At 39.7% G+C, this 25,702-nt stretch overlaps 1 protein-coding gene across 3 annotated transcripts in view; it reads right to left on the reverse strand.

The window, feature by feature from the left end:
* LOC120044855 (lysosome membrane protein 2-like) overlaps window positions 1-21,681 on the reverse strand; it is a 50,598-nt gene extending 28,917 nt beyond the window's left edge. For all 3 annotated transcript variants that reach the window (XR_005476584.1, XR_005476583.1, XM_038989545.1), the window contains exons 1-2: window positions 21,129-21,681; window positions 6,745-6,902 (exon numbers count right to left, since the gene is read on the reverse strand). Coding sequence is in view for 1 of the 3 variants with exons in the window: in XM_038989545.1 (XP_038845473.1) it covers window positions 6,745-6,902; window positions 21,129-21,251 (281 nt within the window). In the remaining 2 variants the exon portion in view is untranslated. The remainder of the gene's footprint in view (window positions 1-6,744; window positions 6,903-21,128) is intronic.
* Window positions 21,682-25,702: the final 4,021 nt, after the last annotated feature.

The following is a 25,702-nucleotide window of genomic DNA, read 5'->3' on the forward strand; positions in this document are numbered from 1 at the left end:
ATATAATGCATAACTATTTCAACATATTCCATCACAAATCGAATAAACCAGACTAGGTAATTAGGTTAAGAACCCAGATTATCCTGACTAGGTAATTAGGTTCGGTTAAGAACACAGATTATACTGACTAGGTAATTAGGTTAGGTTAAGAACCCAGATTATCCTGACTAGGTAATACGGTTAGGTTAAGAAGACAGATAATCCTGACCAGGTAATTAGGTTAGGTTAAGAAACTAGATTATCCTGACTAGGTAATTAGGTTAGGTTAAGAACCCAGATTATCCTGACTAGGTAATAAGGTTAGGTTAAGAAACTAGATTATCCTGACTAGGTAATTAGGTTAGGTTAAGAAGCCAGATTATCTTGACTAGGTAATTAGGTTCGGTTAAGAACCCAGATTATACTGACTAGGTAATTAGGTTAGGTTAAGAACCCAGATTATCCTGACTAGGTAATAAGGTTAGGTTAAGAAGACAGATAATCCTGACCAGGTAATTAGGTTAGGTTAAGAAACTAGATTATCCTGACTAGGTAATTAGGTTAGGTTAAGAAGCCAGATTATCCTGACTAGGTAATTAGGTTCGGTTAAGAACCCAGATTATACTGACTAGGTAATTAGGTTAGGTTAAGAACCCAGATTATCCTGACTAGGTAATAAAGTTCGGTTAAGAAGCCAGATTATCCTGACTAGGTAATTAGGTTAGGTTAAGAACCCAGATTATCCTGACTAGGTAATAAGGTTAGGTTAAGAAGACAGATAATCCTGACCAGGTAATTAGGTTAGGTTAAGAAACTAGATTATCCTGACTAGGTAATTAGGTTAGGTTAAGAACCCAGATTATCCTGACTATGTAATTAGGTTAGGTTAAGAAGCCAGATTATCCTGACTAGGTAATTAGGTTAGGTTAAGAAACCAGATTATCCTGACTAGGTAATAAAGTTCGGTTAAGAAGCCAGATTATCCTGACTAGGTAATTAGGTTAGGTTAAGAAGCCAGATTATCCTGACTAGGTAATTAGGTTAGGTTAAGAAGCCAGATTATCCTGACTAGGTAATTAGGTTAGGTTAAGAAACTAGATTATCCTGACTAGGTAATTAGGTTCGGTTAAGAACCCAGATTATACTGACTAGGTAATTAGGTTAGGTTAAGAACCCAGATTATCCTGACTAGGTAATAAGGTTAGGTTAAGAAACTAGATTATCCTGACTAGGTAATTAGGTTAGGTTAAGAAGCCAGATTATCTTGACTAGGTAATTAGGTTCGGTTAAGAACCCAGATTATACTGACTAGGTAATTAGGTTAGGTTAAGAACCCAGATTATCCTGACTAGGTAATAAAGTTCGGTTAAGAAGCCAGATTATCCTAACTAGGTAATTAGGTTAGGTTAAGAACCCAGATTATCCTGACTAGGTAATAAGGTTAGGTTAAGAAGACAGATAATCCTGACCAGGTAATTAGGTTAGGTTAAGAAACTAGATTATCCTGACTAGGTAATTAGGTTAGGTTAAGAAGCCAGATTATCCTGACTAGGTAATTAGGTTAGGTTAAGAAACCAGATTATCCTGACTAGGTAATAAAGTTCGGTTAAGAAGCCAGATTATCCTGCCTAGGTAATTAGGTTAGGTTAAGAAGCCAGATTATCCTGACTAGGTAATTAGGTTAGGTTAAGAAACTAGATTATCCTGACTAGGTAATTAGGTTAGGTTAAGAACCCAGATTATCCTGACTAGGTAATAAGGTTAGGTTAAGAAACTAGATTATCCTGACTAGGTAATTAGGTTAGGTTAAGAAGCCAGATTATCTTGACTAGGTAATTAGGTTCGGTTAAGAACCCAGATTATACTGACTAGGTAATTAGGTTAGGTTAAGAACCCAGATTATCCTGACTAGGTAATAAGGTTAGGTTAAGAAGACAGATAATCCTGACCAGGTAATAAGGTTAAGTTAAGAAACTAGATTATCCTGACTAGGTAATTAGGTTAGGTTAAGAACCCAGATTATCCTGACTAGGTAATAAAGTTAGGTTAAGAAACTAGATTATCCTGACTAAGTAATTAGGTTAGGTTAAGAAGCCAGATTATCCTGACTAGGTAATTAGGTTCGGTTAAGAACCCAGATTATACTGACTAGGTAATTAGGTTAGGTTAAGAACCCAGATTATCCTGACTAGGTAATAAAGTTCGGTTAAGAAGCCAGATTATCCTGACTAGGTAATTAGGTTAGGTCAAGAACCCAGATTATCCTGACTAGGTAATAAGGTTAGGTTAAGAAGACAGATAATCCTGACCAGGTAATTAGGTTAGGTTAAGAAACTAGATTATCCTGACTAGGTAATTAGGTTAGGTTAAGAACCCAGATTATCCTGACTATGTAATTAGGTTAGGTTAAGAAGCCAGATTATCCTGACTAGGTAATTAGGTTAGGTTAAGAAACCAGATTATCCTGACTAGGTAATAAAGTTTGGTTAAGAAGCCAGATTATCCTGACTAGGTAATTAGGTTAGGTTAAGAAGCCAGATTATCCTGACTAGGTAATTAGGTTAGGTTAAGAAACTAGATTATCCTGACTAGGTAATTAGGTTAGGTTAAGAAACCAGATTATCTTGACTAGGTAATTAGGTTTGGTTAAGAACCCAGATTATACTGACTAGGTAATTAGGTTAGGTTAAGAACCCAGATTATCCTGACTAGGTAATAAGGTTAGGTTAAGAAGACAGATAATCCTGACCAGGTAATTAGGTTAGGTTAAGAAACTAGATTATCCTGACTAGGTAATTAGGTTAGGTTAAGAACCCAGATTATCCTGACTATGTAATTAGGTTAGGTTAAGAAGCCAGATTATCCTGACTAGGTAATTAGGTTAGGTTAAGAAACCAGATTATCCTGACTAGGTAATAAAGTTCGGTTAAGAAGCCAGATTATCCTGACTAGGTAATTAGGTTAGGTTAAGAAGCCAGATTATCCTGACTAGGTAATTAGGTTAGGTTAAGAAACTAGATTATCCTGACTAGGTAATTAGGTTAGGTTAAGACCCCAGATTATCCTGACTAGGTAATAAGGTTAGGTTAAGAAACCTGATTAAGAAGCCAGATTATCCTGACTAGGTAATTAGGTTAGGTTAAGAAACCAGATTATCCTGACTAGGTAATAAAGTTCGGTTAAGAAGCCAGATTATCCTGACTAGGTAATAAGGTTAGGTTAAGAAGACAGATAATCCTGACCAGGTAATTAGGTTAGGTTAAGAAACTAGATTATCCTGACTAGGTAATTAGGTTAGGTTAAGAACCCAGATTATCCTGACTAGGTAATTAGGTTAGGTTAAGAAACTAGATTATCCTGACTAGGTAATTAGGTTAGGTTAAGAACCCAGATTATCCTGACTAGGTAATAAGGTTAGGTTAAGAAACTAGATTATCCTGACTAGGTAATTAGGTTAGGTTAAGAAGCCAGATTATCTTGACTAGGTAATTAGGTTCGGTTAAGAACCCAGATTATACTGACTAGGTAATTAGGTTAGGTTAAGAACCCAGATTATCCTGACTAGGTAATAAGGTTAGGTTAAGAAGACAGATAATCCTGACCAGGTAATAAGGTTCGGTTAAGAAACTAGATTATCCTGACTAGGTAATAAGGTTAGGTTAAGAAGACAGATAATCCTGACCAGGTAATTAGGTTAGGTTAAAAAACTAGATTATCCTGACTAGGTAATTAGGTTAGGTTAAGAACCCAGATTATCCTGACTATGTAATTAGGTTAGGTTAAGAAGCCAGATTATCCTGACTAGGTAATTAGGGTAGGTTAAGAAACCAGATTATCCTGACTAGGTAATAAAGTTCGGTTAAGAAGCCAGATTATCCTGACTAGGTAATTAGGTTAGGTTAAGAAGCCAGATTATCCTGACTAGGTAATTAGGTTAGGTTAAGAAACCAGATTATCCTGACTAGGTAATTAGGTTAGGTTAAGAACCCAGACTATCCTGACTAGGTAATTAGGTTAGGTTAAGAAGCCAGATTATCCTGACTAGGTAATTAGGTTAGGTTAAGAACCCAGATTATCCTGACTAGGTAATTAGGTTAGGTTAAGAAGCCAGATTATCCTGACTAGGTAATTAGGTTTGGTTAAGAACCCAGATTATCCTGACTAGGTAATTAGGTTAGGTTAAGAACCCAGATTATCCTGACTAGGTAATAAGGTTAGGTTAAGAACCCAGATTATCCTGACTAGGTACTTAGGTTAGGTCAAGAAACCAGATTATCCAGACTAGGTAATTAGGTTAGGTCAAGAAACCAGATTATCCTGACATCAAGTGTGCCTGCTGTAAAACTGATGTTTGTTGCTCTAGCTATGGACGTTGATATTTGTTTTAGAGAGCGTCCTTTGGTGCATTAACAGCGATAACCCACTTCTCTCATCATTGACGATGAAATGACGATCTACTTTTAAAAAATGGCCTAAATAGTGACTATTGTGTTATGGGTTAGATGGAATGCTACATGTGCAAATGTATTTGTAGCAGGAGGCGAGGTATATACGAGGCCTGTGTTTGAGACAGAATGTTTACATAAGGCTCATAAATTAAGGTTGGGGTGATAGTCTCTGGGGGATGATACCTCTGGGGGACCTCTCTGGGGGACACCTACAACACCCGATGTCACAGGTAGGCAAAAAGATCAATAACCACCCGAGCCACTACCTGTTCACCCCTCTTTCATCCAGAAGGCGAGGTCAGTACAGGTGCATCAAAGCTGGGACAGAGAGATTGCAAAACAGCTTCTCTCTCAAGGCCATCAGATTGTTAAACAGCCATCACTAGCACAGAGAGGCGGCTGCCTACCTACAGACTTGAAATCATCGGCCACTTTAATAAATGGAACACTAGTCACTTTAATAACACCACTTTAAGTATGTTTACATATCTCGCATTATTCATCTCATATGTATATACTGTATACTGCATCCTACACTATCCATTCTATACTATCTATTGCATCTTAGCCGCTCTGTCACTGCTCATCCATATATTTTTATGCTTATATATTCTTATCGCATTCCTTCACTAGATTGTGTGTATTAGGTTTTGTTGTGGATTTGTTAGATATTACTTGTTAGATATTGCTGCACTGTCGGATCTAGAAGCATAAGCATTTCACTACACTCACAATAACATCTGCTAACCATGTGTATGTGACCAATAACATCTGCTAACCATGTGTATGTGACCAATAACATCTGCTAACCATGTGTATGTGACCAATAACATCTGCTAACCATGTGTAAGTGACCAATAACATCTGCTAACCATGTGTGTGTGACCAATAACAGCTGCTAACCATGTGTAAGTGACCAATAACATCTGCTAACCATGTGTAAGTGACCAATAACATATGCTAACCATGTGTAAGTGACCAATAACATCTGCTAACCATGTGTAAGTGCCCAATAACATCTGCTAACCATGTGTAAGTGACCAATAACATCTGCTAACCATGTGTAAATGACCAATACCATTTGATTTGATGATATCATTCCTCTATGTATATTGTTACAGGAGATAGCTGTCCTCCCTCTCCTACGAGCTAACTGTGCACAATATAGAGACTATTATGAAGTTACCTTGAACGTTACACAGAACCAGATCATGGTGAGAGTAGCAGAGATTAGGGTTGGCATAGCAGACACTATTGTCAACTTTCAAGAAACCTGTGACTCAGAGTTTTGTTAGATTGGATACTCTTCCAGCGGCACTAATCTCTCCCCCATTTCTAACCTGAGCACACAAGAGAGTATTATCCACAGGTACCGACTGTAGCAGAACACAGGAGGTCATTGGAGACGTTGGTGGCTAGGGGACCGGGTATGAGTTGGGAGACAGGTAGAGAGTATCTGAAAGGGTCATTCCTAGATCTATCAGTGAACCACGAACAGTAGAAGAGCAGGAAACAAGATTTCAGGCAGTAGTTATTATCACGGTAGTCGCTGTAGGGACAGTAACTGAAAGAGGCTATAGTAACAGCATGGAATTGGACTAGGGCGCAAATGAGGGATTTTGAGGTATGCCTCATGGGCAGTGTCAGTAGTAGCAGGGGTTCCTTTAGTAGCATTATTGTGATATCATTTTATGAGGGCATTGATGTTGAAACGTATTGAGTTACCTCAAGATGAGGTAAAGTTGCTGTATAGGGCAACGTAAATGTATATCTAGTGGCTATGAAGGAGAAGGGGCGCAAAGTGACAATGACATGGCTTGGGAACACCTCTCGGAGCCTATGGCCGAAAAGGAGAAGACTGGGTGAAAGCATGAGTTTTTTTTAGGGACTTCATTTTTGTGGAATCCAGCAGGAAACTATCCTGAAAGCATAGAGTCAGGCGAAGAGAGATAGTAGGAATTGTCATGTTATCAAACTTTGGTTGTTCTTTGCATATATAATTATGCATAGCTTATTAACACAGTATTGCTATGTTTTGTGTTTCTCTTTGCTTTTCAAGGCTCCAGGGGACACGTTATTATCAGTGATCTATGATAAATGGGAATAAGAGTGTTCATTGGGTGTGATTATAGAACAGAGGACATAAGTCTCTGAGTTTGTAAACCTCATTGTGAATGTTAATCATGTTTATTTTTTGTTCTGGTTTTATTATCATTGTTTGTCCATTTATAAGTAATTTCCAAGTTTATGTAAACTTTGACCTGAGAGGACAGGCTTGGCTCCATCCAGGAAGTACCTGTTAGGTGCGTAGTCCTACCTGTATGTGTAAGGGCCGACCTGAGAGACGATAGGCTTGGCTCCATCCAGGAACGCATCTGGGTTGGTGACGTTGAAGAAGAAGTATTGCATGAAGACGGGAGGAGGAGGGTTTTTCCATGTCTCAAACACACGACTACCCTCTGTCAAAGTTATCTCCTAGAAACAGAACCACATCAGTTAGTATTCTCTTCACCTTGTCCCCCCCAATCTATAGACAGATGCTGGACAGAGCCGGCTGGTGGACGACATTAGTATTCTTTATGACATCATTCAGATTGATTAGAACTGTTTGGTTGATCAGGTTTCTGTTCTAAATTCCATTTCTAAATTCCACTCTGCATTTAAAAAAAAAAAATCTGTCACGAGACATTCACTCAAAAAAGAATACTATTGAAAATAGTGAATGAGGGTTTAGGATTGCATGCAATTAATTCTCACAGGAGAACAACAACATGCCTGCCTGGGGAGTTGGGGATGTGGGATGGAGGGGGGGTGGATAGAGGGAGAGGGAAGAACGGGGGGGGGGGCTACCACAAGGCGTAGATGAATAGGAAAGACCCTCTCTTTGTCTATGGCAGGGCTCTCCAACCCTGTTGAGACAATAACAGTGTGTGTGTGTGTGTGTGTGTGTGTGTGTGTGTGTGTGTGTGTGTGTGTGTGTGTGTGTGTGTGTGTGTGTGTGTGTGTGTGTGTGTGTGTGTGTGTGTGTGTGTGTGTGTGTGTGTGTGTGTGTGTGTGTGTGTGTGTGTGGAGACTGATCATGTGATTGATTAGTGAGTTTATTGGCCACCCGTTATTCATGGCACTGATCTTCATGATCAGAACACATTCCTCAGGTCTGAGCACATAGAGAGAGCGAGAGAGAGAGAGAGAGGGGGAGAGGGAGAGAGAGAGAGAGAGAGAGAGAGAGAGAGAGAGAGAGAGAGAGAGAGAGAGAGAGAGAGAGAGAGAGAGAGAGAGAGAGAGAGAGAGGGAGAGGGACAAAGAGGGACAAAGACCCAAGCCACCAGGGGACCTGAGGAAGGGGTGGTATGTGAGGGGTTAAGAGATCAGTCTCTCAGCCTCTCCAACGACAAAATGTCCAGCTGAGTAGCTCGGGACAATGTGCCTGTCATCTTAAATAGAAGGAGAACAGAGACTGGAGTCTTCCAGCATGGAAGATGAGAAGTTAACTATCCACCTATAGCATACCAGTATGCTTACAGTGTTGCTCTTTCTAAGCCACTTTCCACTACGACAAAGACACAGCATTTGCTGGGACAGAGGAAACATTTAGGCTTTGATGTTTTCATTAGTGAGGACATACTTATTCTACACAGGCATGTTGCTAGAGGTTGAAACCAAAGTTGTTCATACCATACGCCAGTCCTGCTGCTACACAGCCGTCTCTAAAGTGTTGGAAGGCATTGTTCTGGTCTGGCTAAGGTCACCTCTGGTGACCCTTTATTACAGTGACCCAGATAGAAGCTGTGGAGTTGCAAAACACTTCAGGCCTGCGTTCCAAATGGAACCCTATTCTCTATATAGTACACTACTTTTGACCAGATGCCCTATGGGCCACTGGTCCCTATGAGCGCCGGTCAAAAGTAATGTACTACATAGGGAATAGGGTTCCATTTGGAATGCAGGTCAGCTCTCACTGTTACCCAATAAGCCTGCCTGCCATGCTCTGAGGCTTACCACACAAAGAGGGCCTGCTGCTGAGTTCTGTGGTTTCAGTAATGAGCTTGAATCTATCCCAAATGGCAACCTATTTCCTTCACAGTGGGCTCTGGTCAAATGTAGTACACTATACAGTATAGGGGATAGGATGCCATTTGAGAGACAACTCTCTGTCCTGCCATGAGGTCATGTGAGGAATGGTCTGACTCCGCTATGCCGAGAGGTCAGAGACAATAACAAAAGTGTGTGTGTGTGTGTGTGTGTATGTGTGTGTGTGTGTGTGTGTGTATGTGTGTGTGTGTGTGTGTGTGTGTGTGTGTGTGTGTGTGTGTGTGTGTGTGTGTGTGTGTGTGTGTGTGTGTGTGTGTGTGTGTGTGTGTGTGTGTGTGTGTGTACATGTGTGTGTGTGTGTCTATGCACCTGTTGAATGTTTTCCAGCATGTTGTCATGGCTCTCACTCACCATTATCTTCACCCACAGATAAAGAGGATGAGATGGCGTCATCGGAATTACAACCAAGTTACTTCCTGGTTACTTCCTGGTTACTACCTGGTTACTACTGGCTACTACTGGTTACTACCTGGTTACTACCTGGTTATTACTGGTTACTACCTGGTTACTACTGGTTACTACCTGGTTACTCTCTGGTTACTACTGGTTACTACCTGGTTATTGCTGGTTACTACCTGGTTACTACCTGGTTACTACTGGTTACTACTGGTTACTACCCTGTTACTACTGGTTACTACCTGGTTACTACCAGCTCTGGTTGTAAACTAACTGGTTATAATGACGTTTCAACCAGTTTTGCACGCTGAGATTAGTCTTGTGTTAATCTATATTCTACACATTAAGGGCTGGTTTCCCGGAGCACAGACTAAGCCTAGTCCTGGACTACAAAGCAAGCTCAACAGAGAATCTCCATTGAAAGTGCTTTTTAGTCCAAGACTAGGCTTATCTGTGTCCAGGAAACTGGCCCTGAAAGTTGGTATTACTATATAATTAACAACTATCTATATATATACAGTTGAAGTCGGAAGTTTACATACACCTTAGCCAAGTACATTTAAACTCAGTTTTTCACAATTCCTGGCATTTAATCCTAGTAAAAATTCCCTGTCTTATTTGTACATTTTTTACATTTATTTAACCTTTATTTAACCAGTCTTAGGTCAGTTAGGATCACCACTTTATTTTCAGAATGTGAAATGTCAGAATAATAGTAGAGAGAATGATTTATTTCAGCTTTTATTTCTTACATCACATTCCCAGTGGGTCAGAAGTTTACATACACTCAATTAGTATTTGGTAGCATTGCCTTTAAATTGTTGAATTTGGATCAAACGTTTCGGGTAGCCTTCCACAAACTTCCCACAATAAGTTGGGTGAATTTTGGCCCATTCCTCCTGACAGAGCTGGTGTAACTGAGTCAGATTGTAGGCCTCCATGCTCGCACACGCTTTTTCAGTTCTGCCCACACATTTTCTATAGGATTGAGGTCAGGGCTTTGTGATGTGATGTGATGGCCACTCCAATACCTTGACTTTGTTGTCCTTAAGCCATTTTGCCACAACTTTGGAAGTATGCTTGGGGTCATTGTCCATTTGGAAGACCCATTTGCGACCAAGCTTAACTTCCTGACTGATGTCTTGAAATGTTGCTTCAATATATCCACATAATTTTCCATCCACATAATTTTCCGTCCTCATGATGCCATCTATTTTGTGAAGTGCACCAGCACCTCCTGCAGCAAAGCACCCCCACAACATGATGCTGCCACCCCTGTGCTTCACGGTTGGGATGGTGTTCTTCGGCTTGCAAGCCTCCCCCGTTTTCCTCCAAACACAACGATGGTCATTATGGCCAAATAGTTATATTTTTGTTTCATCAGACCAGAGGACATTTCTCCAAAAAGTACGATCTTTGTCCCCATGTGAAGTTGCAAACCGTAGTCTGGCTTTTTTATGACGGTTTTGGAGCAGTGGCTTCTTCCTTGCTGAGCGGCCATCAGGTTATGTCGATATAGGACTCGTTTTACTGTGGATATAGATACTTTTGTACCTGTTTCCTCCAGCATCTTTACAAGGTCCTTTGCTGTTCTGGGATTGATTTGCACTTTTCGCACCAAAGTACGTTCATCTCTAGGAGACAGAACGTGTCTTCTTCCTGAGCGTTATGACGGCTGCGTGGTCCCATGGTGTTTATACTTGCGTACTATTGTTTGTACAGATGAACGTGGTGCCTTCAGGCAATTGGAAATTGCTCAAAAGGATGAACCAGACTTCTGGAGGTTTACACATTTTTTTTCTGAGGTCTTGGCTGATTTCTTTTGATTTTCCCATAATGTCAAGCAAAGAGGCACTGAGTTTGAAGGTAGGCCTTGAAATACATCCACAGGTAAACCTCCAATTGACTCAAATGATGTCAATTAGCCTATCAGAAGCTTCTAAATTATTTTGTGGAATTTTCCAAGGTGTTTAATAACACAGTCAACTTAGTGTATGTAAACTTCTGACCCACTGGAATTGTGATACCGTGAATTATAAGTGAAATAATCTGTCTGTAAACAATTGTTGGAAAAATTACTTGTGTCATGCACAAAGTAGATGTCCTAACCGACTTGCCAAAACTATAGTTTCAAGAAATGTGTGGAGTGGTTGAAAAACGAGTTTTAATGAGTTTTAATGACAACCTAAGTGTATGTAAACTTCTGACTTAAACTGTGTATATATATATATATATGTCTATATATCTATCTATATCTATATATTTAAATCTACAGTATCGATATCTAACTATCTACAGTATCTATATATCTATCTGTGTACACTGTGTACTACTCCCAGTTTGCGCTGTTCTGTGAAGGGAGTAGTACACAGCGTTGTACCAGATCTTCAGTTTCTTGGCAATTTCTCACATGGAATAGCCTTCATTTCTCAGAACAAGAATAGACTGATGAGTTTCAGAAGAAAGTTATTTGTTTCTGAGCCTGTAATCAAACCCACAAATGCTGATGCTCCAGATACTCAACTAGTCTAAAAAAGGCCAGTTTTATTGCTTCTTTAATCAGGACAACAGCTTTCAGCTGTGCTAACATAATTGCAAAAGGGTTTTCTAATGATCAATTAGCCTTTTAAAATGATAAACTTGGATTAGCTAACACAACGTGCCATTGGAGCACAGGAGTGATGGTTGCTGATAATGGGCCTCTGTACGCCTATGTAGATATTCCATAAAAAATCTGCCGTTTCCAGCTACAGTCATTTACAACATTAACAATGTCTACACTGTATTTCTGATCAATTTGATGTTATTTTAATGGACAAAAAATGTGCTTTTCTTTCAAAAACAAGGACATTTCTAAGTGACCCCAAACTTTTGAACGGTAGTGTATATATATCTATATCTCTATCTATATCTCAATCTCTATATAATGGGTGGCAGGTAGCCCAGTGGTTAGAGCGTCTGAACTAGTAACCAAAAGGTTGTAAGATCGAATCCCTGAGCTGACAAGGTAAAAATCTGTCGTTCTGCCCCTGAACAAGGCAGTTAACCCGCTGTTCCTAGGCTGTCTTTGAAAATAATAATTTGTTCTTAACTGACTTGCCTATTTAAATACAAAGGTAAAAAAAGATATCTATATCTAACAAGAGAATGATTAATCACTCAGTGCTAACTTATTGTACGTTGACATAAGGTTGTGAATGGGAACGATGTACTCCTTGGACAAATCCATGGCAACAAAAACACATTGACTTGAAGAATAGAGTCTAGTAACAGAATGACTGTTTGTGCCATCATTCTCTTACTAAACTTTGCATGTCCACTCTTCTTCAAGTCAATGTGTCTTTATAACATTTTCGGTGTAAATAGTTAAAAGTAGTCATTGTGCATAGAGTTGTACGGTTTGTTTAACTTTGGCGATAATTGTTTTTTGGTTTGACAGACATTTTAAAGTGAGAGATATGAGTCAGTGTCATTCTGTTACCATGGAATTGCCCGCTTCACTTTATGGCCACATTAACCCTGATGCGAGGAATGTCACTTTAATGGCAGACAACTCATTCAAATCGAGTTGACTCATGGTCTTTCATCAGTTCAAACCCATGTTAGGTAATACATGTCCAACAAATGGGACAAGGGGGCCACACAGTTACAAGATACACTGCTTGCATTCCAAATGGCACCATATTCCCTTTATAGTGCACTATAGTGCATTAACAGGGCTCTGGTCAAAAGTAGTGTACTATATAGGGAATAGGGTGCCATTTGGGATGAACCCCCTTTAATAAGTAACCTAATTAAACAAATACTAAAACTAGGCTAAATAAAGATCAGTTGTTTCAACATCTATATTTTGTAAGATACTGTCACGAAATATAAGTCCTGATTTGTGTGTTCTATTTTTGGACCGGGTCAGTCACATCAGGATTGTGTGTGTGTGTTTGTCTGTGTGTGTCTCTGTGTATGTGTGTGTGTGCGCTTGTGTGTCTCACAGCAGGATAGTGAGTGAAGGACCTTTGTTTGCCTGCCTGGCATTTATTCTAGTTATCAATATTTATATAGTTACTAGCTAAAGCGTTTGTATAGGGAGCCATGAGAGAACATGTAACCCTGAGAAGACTAAACACTACTGTCTCGGTCTGCTCAGAAGACAGTATGGCAATACTGTTTCTCAAATGGCACCCTATTCCCTACATAGTTCACTACTTTTGACCAGAGCCCTATGGCACCCTATTCCCTACATAATTCACTACTTTTGACCAGGGCCCTATGGCACCCTATTCCCTACATAGTTCACTACTTTTGACCAGGGCTCCATAGGGAATAGGGTGTCATTTGGGAAATAACCCAAGCAATGGTGGAAAAAGTTTTTACTCATACTTAAGTAAAAGTAAAGATACTTTAATAGAAAATGACTCAAGTAAAAGTCACCCAGTAAAATTCTACTTGAGTAAAAGTGTAAAAGTATTTGGTTTAAAATTTACTTAAGTATCAAAAGTAAAAGTATAAATCATTTCAAATTCCTTATATTAAGTGCGTGAATTTGACTATTTTCTGTCCTGCTAAGCATTCAAAATGTAACGAATACTTTTGGGTGTCAAGGAAAATGTATGGAGTAAAAAGTACAATATTTTCTTTAGGAATGTAGTGAAGTAAAAGTAGTAAAAAATATAAATAGTAAAGTAAAGTACAGATACCTCAAAAAATTACTTAAGTAGTACTTTCAAGTATTTTTACTTAAGTACTTTATACCACTGATCCCAAGTCTGTTCTACTAGTGTGTTTATGGAAAGACAGATGCACCTAGGATGGCATGTCATGATGTCAGGGTGGCACAACCGTTACCAGTAAGTCACATCTGGCTTATTTCATGCTTGTCTCGCCATTGGCTGACTCCTAAGTTCTAGAACCTTTGTCTGTGGCCTCATTGGCTGACTCCTGAGATCCAGAACCCTGGGGAGCACTACTTCATCACCACTCCAGATAATGTGGGTTATGGGTCGGTTTGTTTGAGCAACTTGGCCTAGGTCGTTGAAAGAGCTTGTGGAACAAGGGGTGAGAGGTCAAGTTACTTTGAGTGGAAGCATGTCAGGCCACCGGACTGTATTCTGGACTGTATTATCTGACTGTATTATGGACTGTATTATCTGACTGTATTCTGGACTGTATTATGGACTGTATTATCTGACTGTATTCTGGACTGTATTAACTGACTGTATTCTGGACTGTATTATCTGACTGTATTCTGGACTGTATTCTGGACTGTATTCTGGACTGTATTAGCTGACTGTATTCTGGACTGTATTAACTGACTGTATTCTGGACTGTATTCTGGACTGTATTAGCTGACTGTATTCTGGACTGTATTAGCTGACTGTATTCTGGACTGTATTAGCTGATTGTATTCTGGACTGTATTATCTGACTGTATTCTGGACTGTATTATCTGACTGTATTCTGGACTGTATTCTGGACTGTATTAGCTGATTGTATTCTGGACTGTATTATCTGACTGTATTCTGGACTGTATTATCTGACTGTATTCTGGACTGTATTAGCTGATTATGTCACAATGTGGCTCTGCTCAGTTGGCATGAGGCAATCCTTATGGTCAATCTAAAAGGTCAATCTCAAAGGTGACCTTTGACATTCTTAAGGTCAATGTCTCATGCCAGACTCGTGTGACATATTTCTTGACACGGCACTAGCAACACCAAGGTCGGCACTTGCAACACCAAGGTCGGCACTAGCAACACCAAGTTCGGCACTTACAACACCAAGGTCGGCACTTACAACACCAAGGTCGGCACTTGCAACACCAAGGTCGGCACTTGCAACACCAAGTTCGGCACTAGCAACACCAAGGTCGGCACTAGGAACACCAATGTCGTCACTTACAACACCAAGGTCGGCACTAGGAACACCAAGGTCGGCACTAGCAACACCAGTCCTGTTGGACAGCTAACAGCTTAGTCCTGCTGGACAGCTAACAGTTTAGTCATACTGGACAGCTAATAACTTAGTCCTACTGGACAGCTAACAGTTTAGTCCTGTTGGACAGCTAACAGCTTAGTCCTGTTGGACAGCTAACAGTTTAGTCATACTGGACAGCTAATAACTTAGTCCTACTGGACAGCTAACAGTTTAGTCCTGTTGGACAGCTAACAGCTTAGTCCTGTTGGACAGCTAACAGCTTAGTCCTACTGGACAGCTAACAGTTTAGTCCTACTGGACAGCTAACAGTTTAGTCCTGTTGGACAGCTAACAGCTTAGTCCTGTTGGACAGCTAATAACTTAGTCCTACTGGACAGCTAACAGTTTAGTCCTGTTGGACAGCTAACAGCTTAGTCCTGTTGGACAGCTAATAACTTAGTCCTACTGGACAGCTAACAGTTTAGTCATACTGGACAGCTAATAACTTAGTCCTGCTGGACAGCTAACAGCTTAGTCCTACTGGACAGCTAATAACTTAGTCCTACTGGACAGCTAATAACTTAGTCCTACTGGACAGCTAATAACTTAGTCCTACTGGACAGCTAACAGTTTAGTCATACTGGACAGCTAATAACTTAGTCCTGCTGGACAGCTAACAGCTTAGTCCTACTGGACAGCTAATAACTTAGTCCTACTGGACAGCTAATAACTTAGTCCTGCTGGACAGCAAACGGTATTTAATCCTTTAATACAGTATATTCTATTCATATTGTGTTAAATTCTCAGGATCTCTCCCTCTCTCTGCCTTTCTTTCTCACTCTTTCTCGATATATGGAAGGCACAGTACTAGACAGTTTGCATGGGATGAAATTCCATTCGGTGGGAACTGTGACAATGTGAATTGTTATACACTGCATGTGACCAGAACCCCAACCTTGAGTGTGATCTCAATGTGAGAAAGGCAACAAAGTAGTAATGTTATGATGCAGGTTAGAACGGTGCCATGAAGATAGAACACCACTGTAAACGGAATCTCACGGGATTCTCACACCAACAAACACTGTCAAAGATTATCTGGTTGATTCAACTAAGTATTATTTAGTAATGGGTTCCACAGGCATTTTTTTTGTTTTAAATGTTTAGTTGGTACAAATTTAGCTCCAACTTGAGAAAATGTAGTTAAAAATGTTGTGAGTAGCACCCACACACTGCTTTTAACATACAATATTTTAAAACTACATACACAAGATAACCAAAAGTGTGTGGATACTTGCTCATCAAACATCTCATTCCAAAATCATGGGCATTAATATGGAGTTGGTCCCCCCTTTGCTGTTATAACAGCCTCGACTCTTCTGGGAAGGCTTTCCACTAGATGTTGGAACATTGCTGCGGGGACTTGCTTACATTCAGCCACGAGCATAAAGTGAGGTCGGGCACTGATGTTGGGCGATTGGGCCTGGCTCGCAGTCGGTGTTCCAATTCATCCTAAAGGTGTTCAATGGGGTTGAGGTCAGGGCTCTGTGCAGGCCGGTCAAGTTCTTCCACATCGATCTCGACAAACCATTTCTGTATGGACCTCGCTTTGTGCACGGGGGAATTGTCATGCTGAAACAGGAAAGAGCCTTCCCCAAAATGTTGCCACAAAGTTGGAATCATCTAGAATGTAATTGTCATGCTGTAGCGTTAAGATTTCCCTTCACTGGAACTAAGGGGCCTAGCCCGAACCACGAAAAACAGCCCCAGACCATTATTCCTCCTCCACCAAACTTTACAGTTGCCACTATGGATTGGGGCAGGTAGCGTTCTCCTAAAAATGTTAAGTTCAGGTAACACTGACCAAAAAGTTGAGTAAACTAAAAAAGGCTGTGGAACCAGTTACTAAATAATTATTAGTTGAATCAACTAGATATATTTTACAGTGAACAGAGATGCCCTGAAGATAGAACGTTACTGGAAATAGAATTTCATGGGCTTCTAACACCAACAAACAGAGATGCCCTGAAGATAGAACGTTACTGGAAATAGAATTTCATGGGCTTCTAACACCAACAAACAGAGATGGCCTGAAGATAGAACGTTACTGGAAATAGAATTTCCTGGGCTTCTAACACCAACAAACAGAGATGCCCTGAAGATAGAATGTTACTGGAAACAGAATTTCATGGACTTCTAACACCAACAAACAGAGATGCCCTGAAGATAGAACGTTACTGGAAACAGAATTTCATGGGCTTCTAACACCAACAAACAGAGATGCCCTGAAGATAGAACGTTACTGGAAACAGAATTCCATGGGCTTCTAACACCAACAAACAGAGATGCCCTGAAGATAGAATGTTACTGGAAACAGAATTTCATGGACTTCTAACACCAACAAACAGAGATGCCCTGAAGATAGAACGTTACTGGAAACAGAATTCCATGGGCTTCTAACACAAACAAACAGAGATGCCCTGAAGATAGAACGTTACTGGAAATAGAATTTCATGGGCTTCTAACACCAACAAACAGAGATGCCCTGAAGATAGAACGTTACTGGAAATAGAATTTCATGGGCTTCTAACATCAACAAACAGAGATGCCCTGAAGATAGAAGGTTACCGTGTTTATCTTACTGTGATTAATGATGACAGTTGTTTATGAAGGTACTCTGTACAGTAAACAACTAAATGGTTTATGCTAAACCTTTCTGTACCATATATACAGTACAGTATATTTCAATAGATTAGGTGTGCAGAGATTAGTGGAATATGTTACAATTTAACCTCTGAATTCCATTATTTATTAAACCCATCCTACACTCCAGTTTTCACCCTAAGATTTTCCAGGAATCTTTCCTCACTTGCTTACTAACCGTTACAAATCACTTGTCACATCCAGATGGTTTGGCACTTAAAGGAGTGAGAAGGACATTGTGTATGTGAGTAAAGCACATACGGTTATACTCATATGTATTTATGTACAGTTAAATGCTATATTTGACCTTGTACATCCACTGTTTTACATCTGTGATTGACTTAACTGTAACCAGGCCAAGAAATCCTCTACACCAGGGGTCGGCAGCAGGTGGGCCCGTGGGCCAAAACTGCCCCGCGAGTGATTGTTTTTGCCCCCTACCCCAAAGTTTGTAATCTATTTTTTATTTTTTTATTCGAGTTTTTGATCAAAAAAGTATAAAATCACTAGGGATTCAGCTAAAAAAATCTAAAAAAATTAGGAAACCAATTGTCTGGGTTTGGCCGGGGTTGGCTGTCATTGTAAATAAGAATTTGCTTTTAACTAACATGTCCAGTTAAATAAATACAAATGAAATAAAAACTATTCCCACAAATAAAAAAAGAGCTCCGATCGTGTCTCAATGTAATCAAGGTGTGAAATGATTGTTATTTTCAAATACAATCTAAATTGTGGTCAATTTGCAGTGTACAAATTATTACAATTATTTTCCAGCCCCCCGGACTATTTGTTCCAGCAAAAAACACAGCCCGTGGCTGAATCTAGTTGCCAACCCCCACACCCCATTCCCCAAATGCAAAACAAGGCATCTGAAGCCAAATGGAGAGGATTTGAAAACATCAGTCACACTATGCATGCTCTAGGTTCTGTCCCAAATGGAGCCATATTCCCTATATAGTGCACTACTTTTGACCACAGCTGGGCTCTGGTCAAAAGTAGTGCACTATAGTATATAGGAAATAGGCTTCCATTTGAGATGCACCCATACTTCCATGAACCTAGCTTCAGTCACACTGTGCATCCTGTCCTTCCTGCCATTGAACTCTAAGGCTGTGTAGCATCTTGATTAAATCAACAGCTTAGCTTAAACTAAGGTATCATTGTACGCTGATGATTCATGTTTTCTTTTAAAACCCACAATTAGAGTCTCTCTACGGCCTCATAGAGGATCTAGATACCTTTGCTATCCTCTCTGGATTAAAACCAAATTATGATAAATGTACCATATTACGTATTGGATCCATAAAACATTCACATTTTACATTACCATGTAGTTTACCAATGAAATGGTCTGACGGAGATGTGGACATACTCGGTATATAAATCCCAAAAGAAAGAAATGATCTCACTCCAATAAATGTTTATATAAAGTTAGCAAAAATAGATAAGATCTTGCTACCATGGAAAGGAAAATACCTGTCTATTTGTGGAAAAATCACCCACTGCCTCCCACTGCCTCCCTCTGCCTCCCACTGCCTCCCACTGCCTCCCTCTGCCTCCCACTGCCTCCCACTGCCTCCCTCTGCCTAAAAGTAATTTGTTTGGGGCGGTGGCCTAGCTTTGGGTTGGAGCACCAAAGGGTTGTCTGCATGGGCTAAGGCACGGTTAGTTATTCTTAGCTGTGGAATCCATCCTCTGCAACCACTGCAAGGAACCTCTTCTGACACATGGGGAAAGTTTGTATGAACAGATTTAAACAAAATCACCTTAGAATCATAAATATTTGGAACACAGCACTGTCCACTCTCATTCTCTACATCCCGTACTAAAAACTGTACAATGGTTTTAATCAAAGGCCTTACTGTAAACGTATTCTAAGTTATATGAAATGCTGTCATTGTATAGTTCTTCAACTACAAGAGGTTGAATTGTGAAAAGGAACATGCAGTATTATATGTGATTGACCACACACACACACACACACACACACACACACACACACACACACACACACACACACACACACACACACACACACACACACACACACACACACACACACACACACACACACACACACACACACACACACACACGCACGCACAACAGGTGGACAATTGTACATATAATGCCATGCTGTTTGCCACATGTGAGACAGGGTCTGCATCCCAAATGGCACCCTATTCCCTACATAGTGTACTACTTTTAAACAGGACCCCATAGGGCTCTGGTCTAAAGTAGTGCACTATATAGGGTATAGGGTTCCATAGGGCTCTGGTCTAAAGTAGTGCACTATATAGGGAATAGGGTTCCATTTGGGGATGCACAGAGGAGATGTGGAGATGCCTCATCCTTCTGATCCAGCTCAGGAAAACGCTTCTGACTAAGGTTCTTCAATGAGAGCATGGAAAATGCATATCAGTGGCATTTGTCACACCCTGATCTGTTTCACCTGTCTTTGTGACGGTCTCCACCCCCACTCCAGGTGTCGCCCATCTTCCCCATTATCCCCTGTGTATTTATTCATGTGTTCTCTGTTTGTCTGTTGCCAGTTAGTTTTGTTTCGTCAAGACTACCAGCGTTTTTCCCTCTGTTCCTGTCTCTCGATTGTTCCTGTTTTCCCGGTGTTGACCGTTTCTGCCCTGACCCTGAGCCTGCCTGTCGTCCTGTACCTTTGCCCCACCTATCTGCATTACTGACCCCTGCCTGCCCTTGACCTGTCTTTTGCCCCTGTTGGATTAATAAACTGTTAATACTTCGACATTGTCTGCATCTGGGTCTTGAAACGTGATAGCATTGAACAGTAGCACCAATCACAACAACAACAATAACAACAAAGTGATAATATATCATGTAATCTTATAGTGGTTTACAATGTTTATCATATCAATAGGGACTGAATGCTATTGTAAACAAAGGACTCAAATCTGTATTATTGAATTAGATAAGTCAATGTTTTGCTTGTTAGGCTTCCTGGATAGTTTAATTAGACAAGTCAATGTTTTGCTTGTTAAGCTTCCTGGATAGTTTAATTAGACAAGTCAATGTTTTGCTTGTTAGGCTTTCTGGATAGTTTAGTGTGTCAAATTATACACCCTTTGTGACAAGATTGACTGACAACTGGGACAATGTAATGATGATAAAGGGTATATAATGCATATTCACATGCATGTACCTAGCTACCCTCTTGTTCAACAACAAGGTGCCCTCCATGATATCCAAAATCATAGTATTTGTCAACATACAGTATAATTTCAACATCATCTGTGTAAATAATAGTATAGGTTACTGCTCCTTCCCTGCAGAGATAAATGTTGACGCCTATTTTCGCTCTTCAGTACGGAGCTGATATACCATAGCTAGCCTGGGCTGATATATGAGAGAGAGGCAGACCCTAGTTCATGCAGAAGCTGTGTGAACAGCAACACTTTCATCAATGTTTTTACTCTGACCAGAGGATTTTCAGTCTTTAAAAATATTATTTCCACTGAAGCTGTAGGCCTATGAATGAAAACATCTCATGACTTAAAACATTGTTATAACACTGAAAATATAAAATACAAATTACTTAACTTTTGTATAATAAATATAATAAATAATTTACCTTTTTTAACCGGTTATGGATTAAAGTTTGAAATACTTGAGCCACAATCAAGCCAATCCCGATGATCAGTAGACTGGCGCAGGCAATCCCGACTCCATATATCGCACAAGATCTTCGCGTCATGATAAAGGTGACACCGAGACAACAGTGCGTAAAAGTTCGACCACTGCGTAGAAGAAGCGGAGGATGATGCCGTTGAAACGTGGCTACTGAGCCTGCTGTGTTTTTATCTGCAAGTTCCCTTCACTGTGCAAACAGTAACAAAGAAACTTATTCAAAGTTGACCTTGTTGACTGATCTTTGTGGTCTGTTTTTCCGATGGTTTCTGCAAAATGTGTCAGAACTTCTATTCTGCAGGAGCGACCGTTTTTTATTCGACAAATGAATAATAACGGTAATCGTTTCTTTATTCTTCTTAGTTTATAGGCGGTCCAAGAAAGGGGAATTAAGCTAACTTTAGCTATCCGCTTTCTGGTTAATAATGAAAAAGATATTTCACAGCAAAAGGAGGTCGGCTGCAGTCCGGGGTGGTGAAGGTGTAGTAAGCTGTATAAAACATGCCAGTGGATATTTGTAGCGTCCTACAAGGTCACACTTGTGCCCTCCGTGCGTTAGCGAATGTTGATTGGTCACAACTTCACGGCTGTTGTCTCCCCTCAACACGTGTGTCACTGCTGTTACAGGCTGAAGCTGTGGTCTCAGAGCATGTCGTATTATTCTGTACATACATCCGAGACACTTCATTTAGTATGATGTTACGTTTCCTATGGTATGTATTACTTTGTGGATGTCCATCACCCATTTCATATAATATGTTACGAATTTGGCTGCAATACGTAATATATAATACAAATGGTAGCCTAATTATATTTAATGAATTTGCTAAACTGAGGCCTTGGTCGTATTATTCTGTAGGCTACGTCAATCCAAGACACTCCATTTAGTATATGTTACGTTTTGTATGGAATGTATTAATTAATTTGTGGATGTCCATCACTCATTTCGTATAATATGTTACGAATTAGAAAAACATACAATATGTTACAAATTTGCTAAACATTCTATATGTTACGAATTCTAGCTAGGTGTCTAGGTAGCTAATGTTAGCTAGGCTAGGGGTTAGGGTTAAGTTTAAGAGTTAGGTTAAAGGGTTAAAGTTAAGGGAATGGGTTGGCTAAAAGGGTTAATGTTAGGGCAAGGTTTAGCTAACATGCTAAGTAGCTATTTGCAAAGTAGCAAAAAAAAGTAATATGAAGTTAATTTTTTTTTGGATTTGGCTAAAATTGTCTGCTATGAGATTCAAACTCACAACCTTTGGGTTGTTCTATGAGTTAATCTTCATCAACTTTTGTGAATTTTGAAGAATTTGAGTCATAAAATCACAAAAAAAAACAGAAAGACTTCATAATTCATTAAAAAAAATGAAAATGTATCAACTCACTACTTACTGTAAGTCGCTCTGGATAAGAGCGTCTGCTAAATGACTAAAATGTAAAATGTAAATGAAGGTTGAGTTAACTGAGTGCTATTATTTCATAGAACAAAACTTATAAGATCTCCTAAGCCTGTGTTAACCCCAGACCTTATTTTCTGCGTTTATTCCAAAACCCTATTCTTTCCCCATTAATGTTTCGCAAATCGATGGCTGGACGAACCAGACTACAAGCTAGTGAGCTCTATAGAAATCCCAGATGACACTTGTAGGCGATGTCATGGCGACGTTGGCTAGCTAAGCTCATGTGTAGAAACATGTCATTGGGTCTAACTGTCATCTAGCGCCGAATTGCTCATGTGCAGGCCGTCAAAACAAACGCACTACTTTTGATATAAGGTTGTTTTTGACTAAAATTAAAATGTGTCAGTTTGTCACTTTCACGAGGTTGGAGAAATAACATGTTCAACTACTTAAGACATTGGCTCCAATCTAGGTTGTGCCTTTAGATTTTTCACTTCTCTCATTAACTTTTCAAACCCCAAAACCCGGCCTGGTCTGTTTGGTCTGTTTCGCAAACATTCCCCGGAAGTCTCACGACGTTGCACCTCTGGGTTTAGAAACTCTGCGACACAGCTCTGCAATAAAGATCAGTGCTATCCGGAATCATTCGTACGTCCATACCCCATTGAAGTTGAAATGTAAAATGGTTAAGGTAAGGGTTATGGTTAAGGTTAGGGTTTCTGGTAGGGTCATCCCAAGGATTCCGGATAGCACTGACCTTACAATAAAGAGCTAGAGCTCTGGATTTTGATGCCCATGCCCAATGGCAAGAACGTGTTCACAAACTGTTCACATGAAAAAATATACTTTAAATTGTTAAACACATTTACGATGCATTTAACAATGGGTCAATTACTTTAACCATCAATTAAACATTTTAAACATATAAAAGTGATGGTATAAACAAAAGATGAGCTTCTACTCTAGTCAACTTTATTGCAACGTAAAAAGACAAAATATATGAATAATTTGATTTTAAACAAAGATATAGCCTTACTCAATAACTCAATAAACGTAACTATTATTTTATGTTATTGAGTATTTTATGTCTTTGTTTAATCAAATTATTAATATATTTTGTCTTTTTACATGTTGCAATAAAGTTAACTAGAGTAGAAGCTTCTTTTGTTTGTAGGTATTGTCGTGGAAAATCACTTCAAATATAACTCTTACAAGAACTTTTGTGAACTCAAATAAATGTTTTTTATTACAATTGTATAGCAATCTGGAATGTCCCGCAGAACACACACCGCTTCCCAGCCCCGGCCACAACATTTATACACTAATAGCATATGGGTCCACCCCATATGCAAATAAGCATACTTCCCCTAATTCTTCCTGCCATCATTATCTTTTTAGTTCAGGCTTCTTACTTGTTCACGCCCAATAACGCCCATATCTGCTTTCAGTTAGATTATAATAGTGGCCAGACCCATGCTTGTCTTAAAATAATATATGTCCATCTATCCTATAGGCCTATGACTTAGCCCTGTATTTAACTCAGTGCCTCAGCATGTTCTCTGGTATGTGTCTTTATTGGAATTGGCAGACTATGTGTCTCTTCTATCATTAGCATCCAGTTGTCTTAGGCATATTTCTCTGGTATGTATGCTTATTGGAATTGTCAGACTATGTGTCTCTTCTATCATTAGCATCCAGTTGCCTTTAGGCACCCATGTGTCTGGTCAGTCTGTCAGCACAATGGAGAAAATAAGAGGGCCAGAACGTCCCTTAGTAGATTTCCATTACCACGGTCTCATGATCTATGTTAACATGTGGTTCGTTACTTTAATGTTCAGCTGTCTTTTGTCTTTATATGTTATTCATGTATCTTATGTTACTACTACACTACTACAGTATTTTCCCTTGATAATGAGTAATAAGTAGTTGCATAGAAATTGCTCACAGGAAACTATAAAGTTACACTTCATATTAAATAGATAAATCCTGTGTAACAAGTAGTGACAACTTTGTACTTATGCAGATATTATAAATATGTACTCTGTGGTGTATTACTGTCTTTATGGCTCTGTTTTTGGCGGCAGGTAGCCTAGTGGTTAGAGCGTTGGGCCAGTAACCGAAAGTTGACAAGGTAAAAAATCTGTCGTTCTGCCCCTGATCAAGGCAGTTAACCCACTGTTCCCCCAGGGCACTGAAGACGTGGATGTCGATTAAGGCAGCCCCCCCCACCTCTCTGATTCAGAGGGGTTGGGTTAAATGTGGAAGACACATTTCAGTTGAAGGCATTCAGTTGTACAACAGACTAGGCTTTCCCCTTTCCCTTTAAAAACAGATGATTAGAGTGTCAGAATGGGTAACGTACTTTGTAGGTACACAATAATTACAAGTAAGTACACCTCAAGATACATTTAATTTTAACTAGCTAAATCCTGTGTAATACCTAGTAATTACATTGTACTTATGCAGATATTACATGTACTCTGTGATGTACTAATCTGATGTATTTTGTCACTTGGATGGCGCTTCCAGAAGCCATAAATAAAGGGCCAAGATGTCAGGATGGGTAATGTACTATATAAATACACATTAAATACACAATTAAATACAAGTAGCCCTGAAGATACACTTCATTCTAACTGGTGTAACACCAAGTGAGTACATTGTACTTGTAGTAGAGTTAAAATGGTTATTCCATCAAACTTCAAATTATTAGAATAGTACACAACGCAGAACAGAACAACCAGGTTGGGGGTCAGTGGCCCAAACCCGCGAACAGGAATATTCCAAGTTCAGACAGAGGGGGGGAGTCAGATCGCTATGATTGCCTGGAACTTTACTTTTGGTGTCTATTTTTAATTGTTGCGCTACTGGTGCTGCCTGTTGACGTTAGGTAGGCAGCTACAGTAGCTGAATGATGTTAACATCTTCGGGTTTTGTTTCATTAAATGTTTTTTATTTCATCCGGGTGCTTGTGTCACCTACTAACACCCTGGTACTACCCGTAGCTCCCGCTCTCCTCAGTCCGAGAAAACACTGAGAGAGAAAGGTATGTGTTGTAGATTACTCCTTTGTAGAAGTCCATAACGTGAAATAAATAAAGCATCCCAAGGTTAATGCT

This window comes from Salvelinus namaycush, chromosome 3 (genome assembly GCF_016432855.1).
Source record: "Salvelinus namaycush isolate Seneca chromosome 3, SaNama_1.0, whole genome shotgun sequence".
In the NCBI taxonomy this organism is placed as follows: Eukaryota; Metazoa; Chordata; class Actinopteri; order Salmoniformes; family Salmonidae; genus Salvelinus; species Salvelinus namaycush.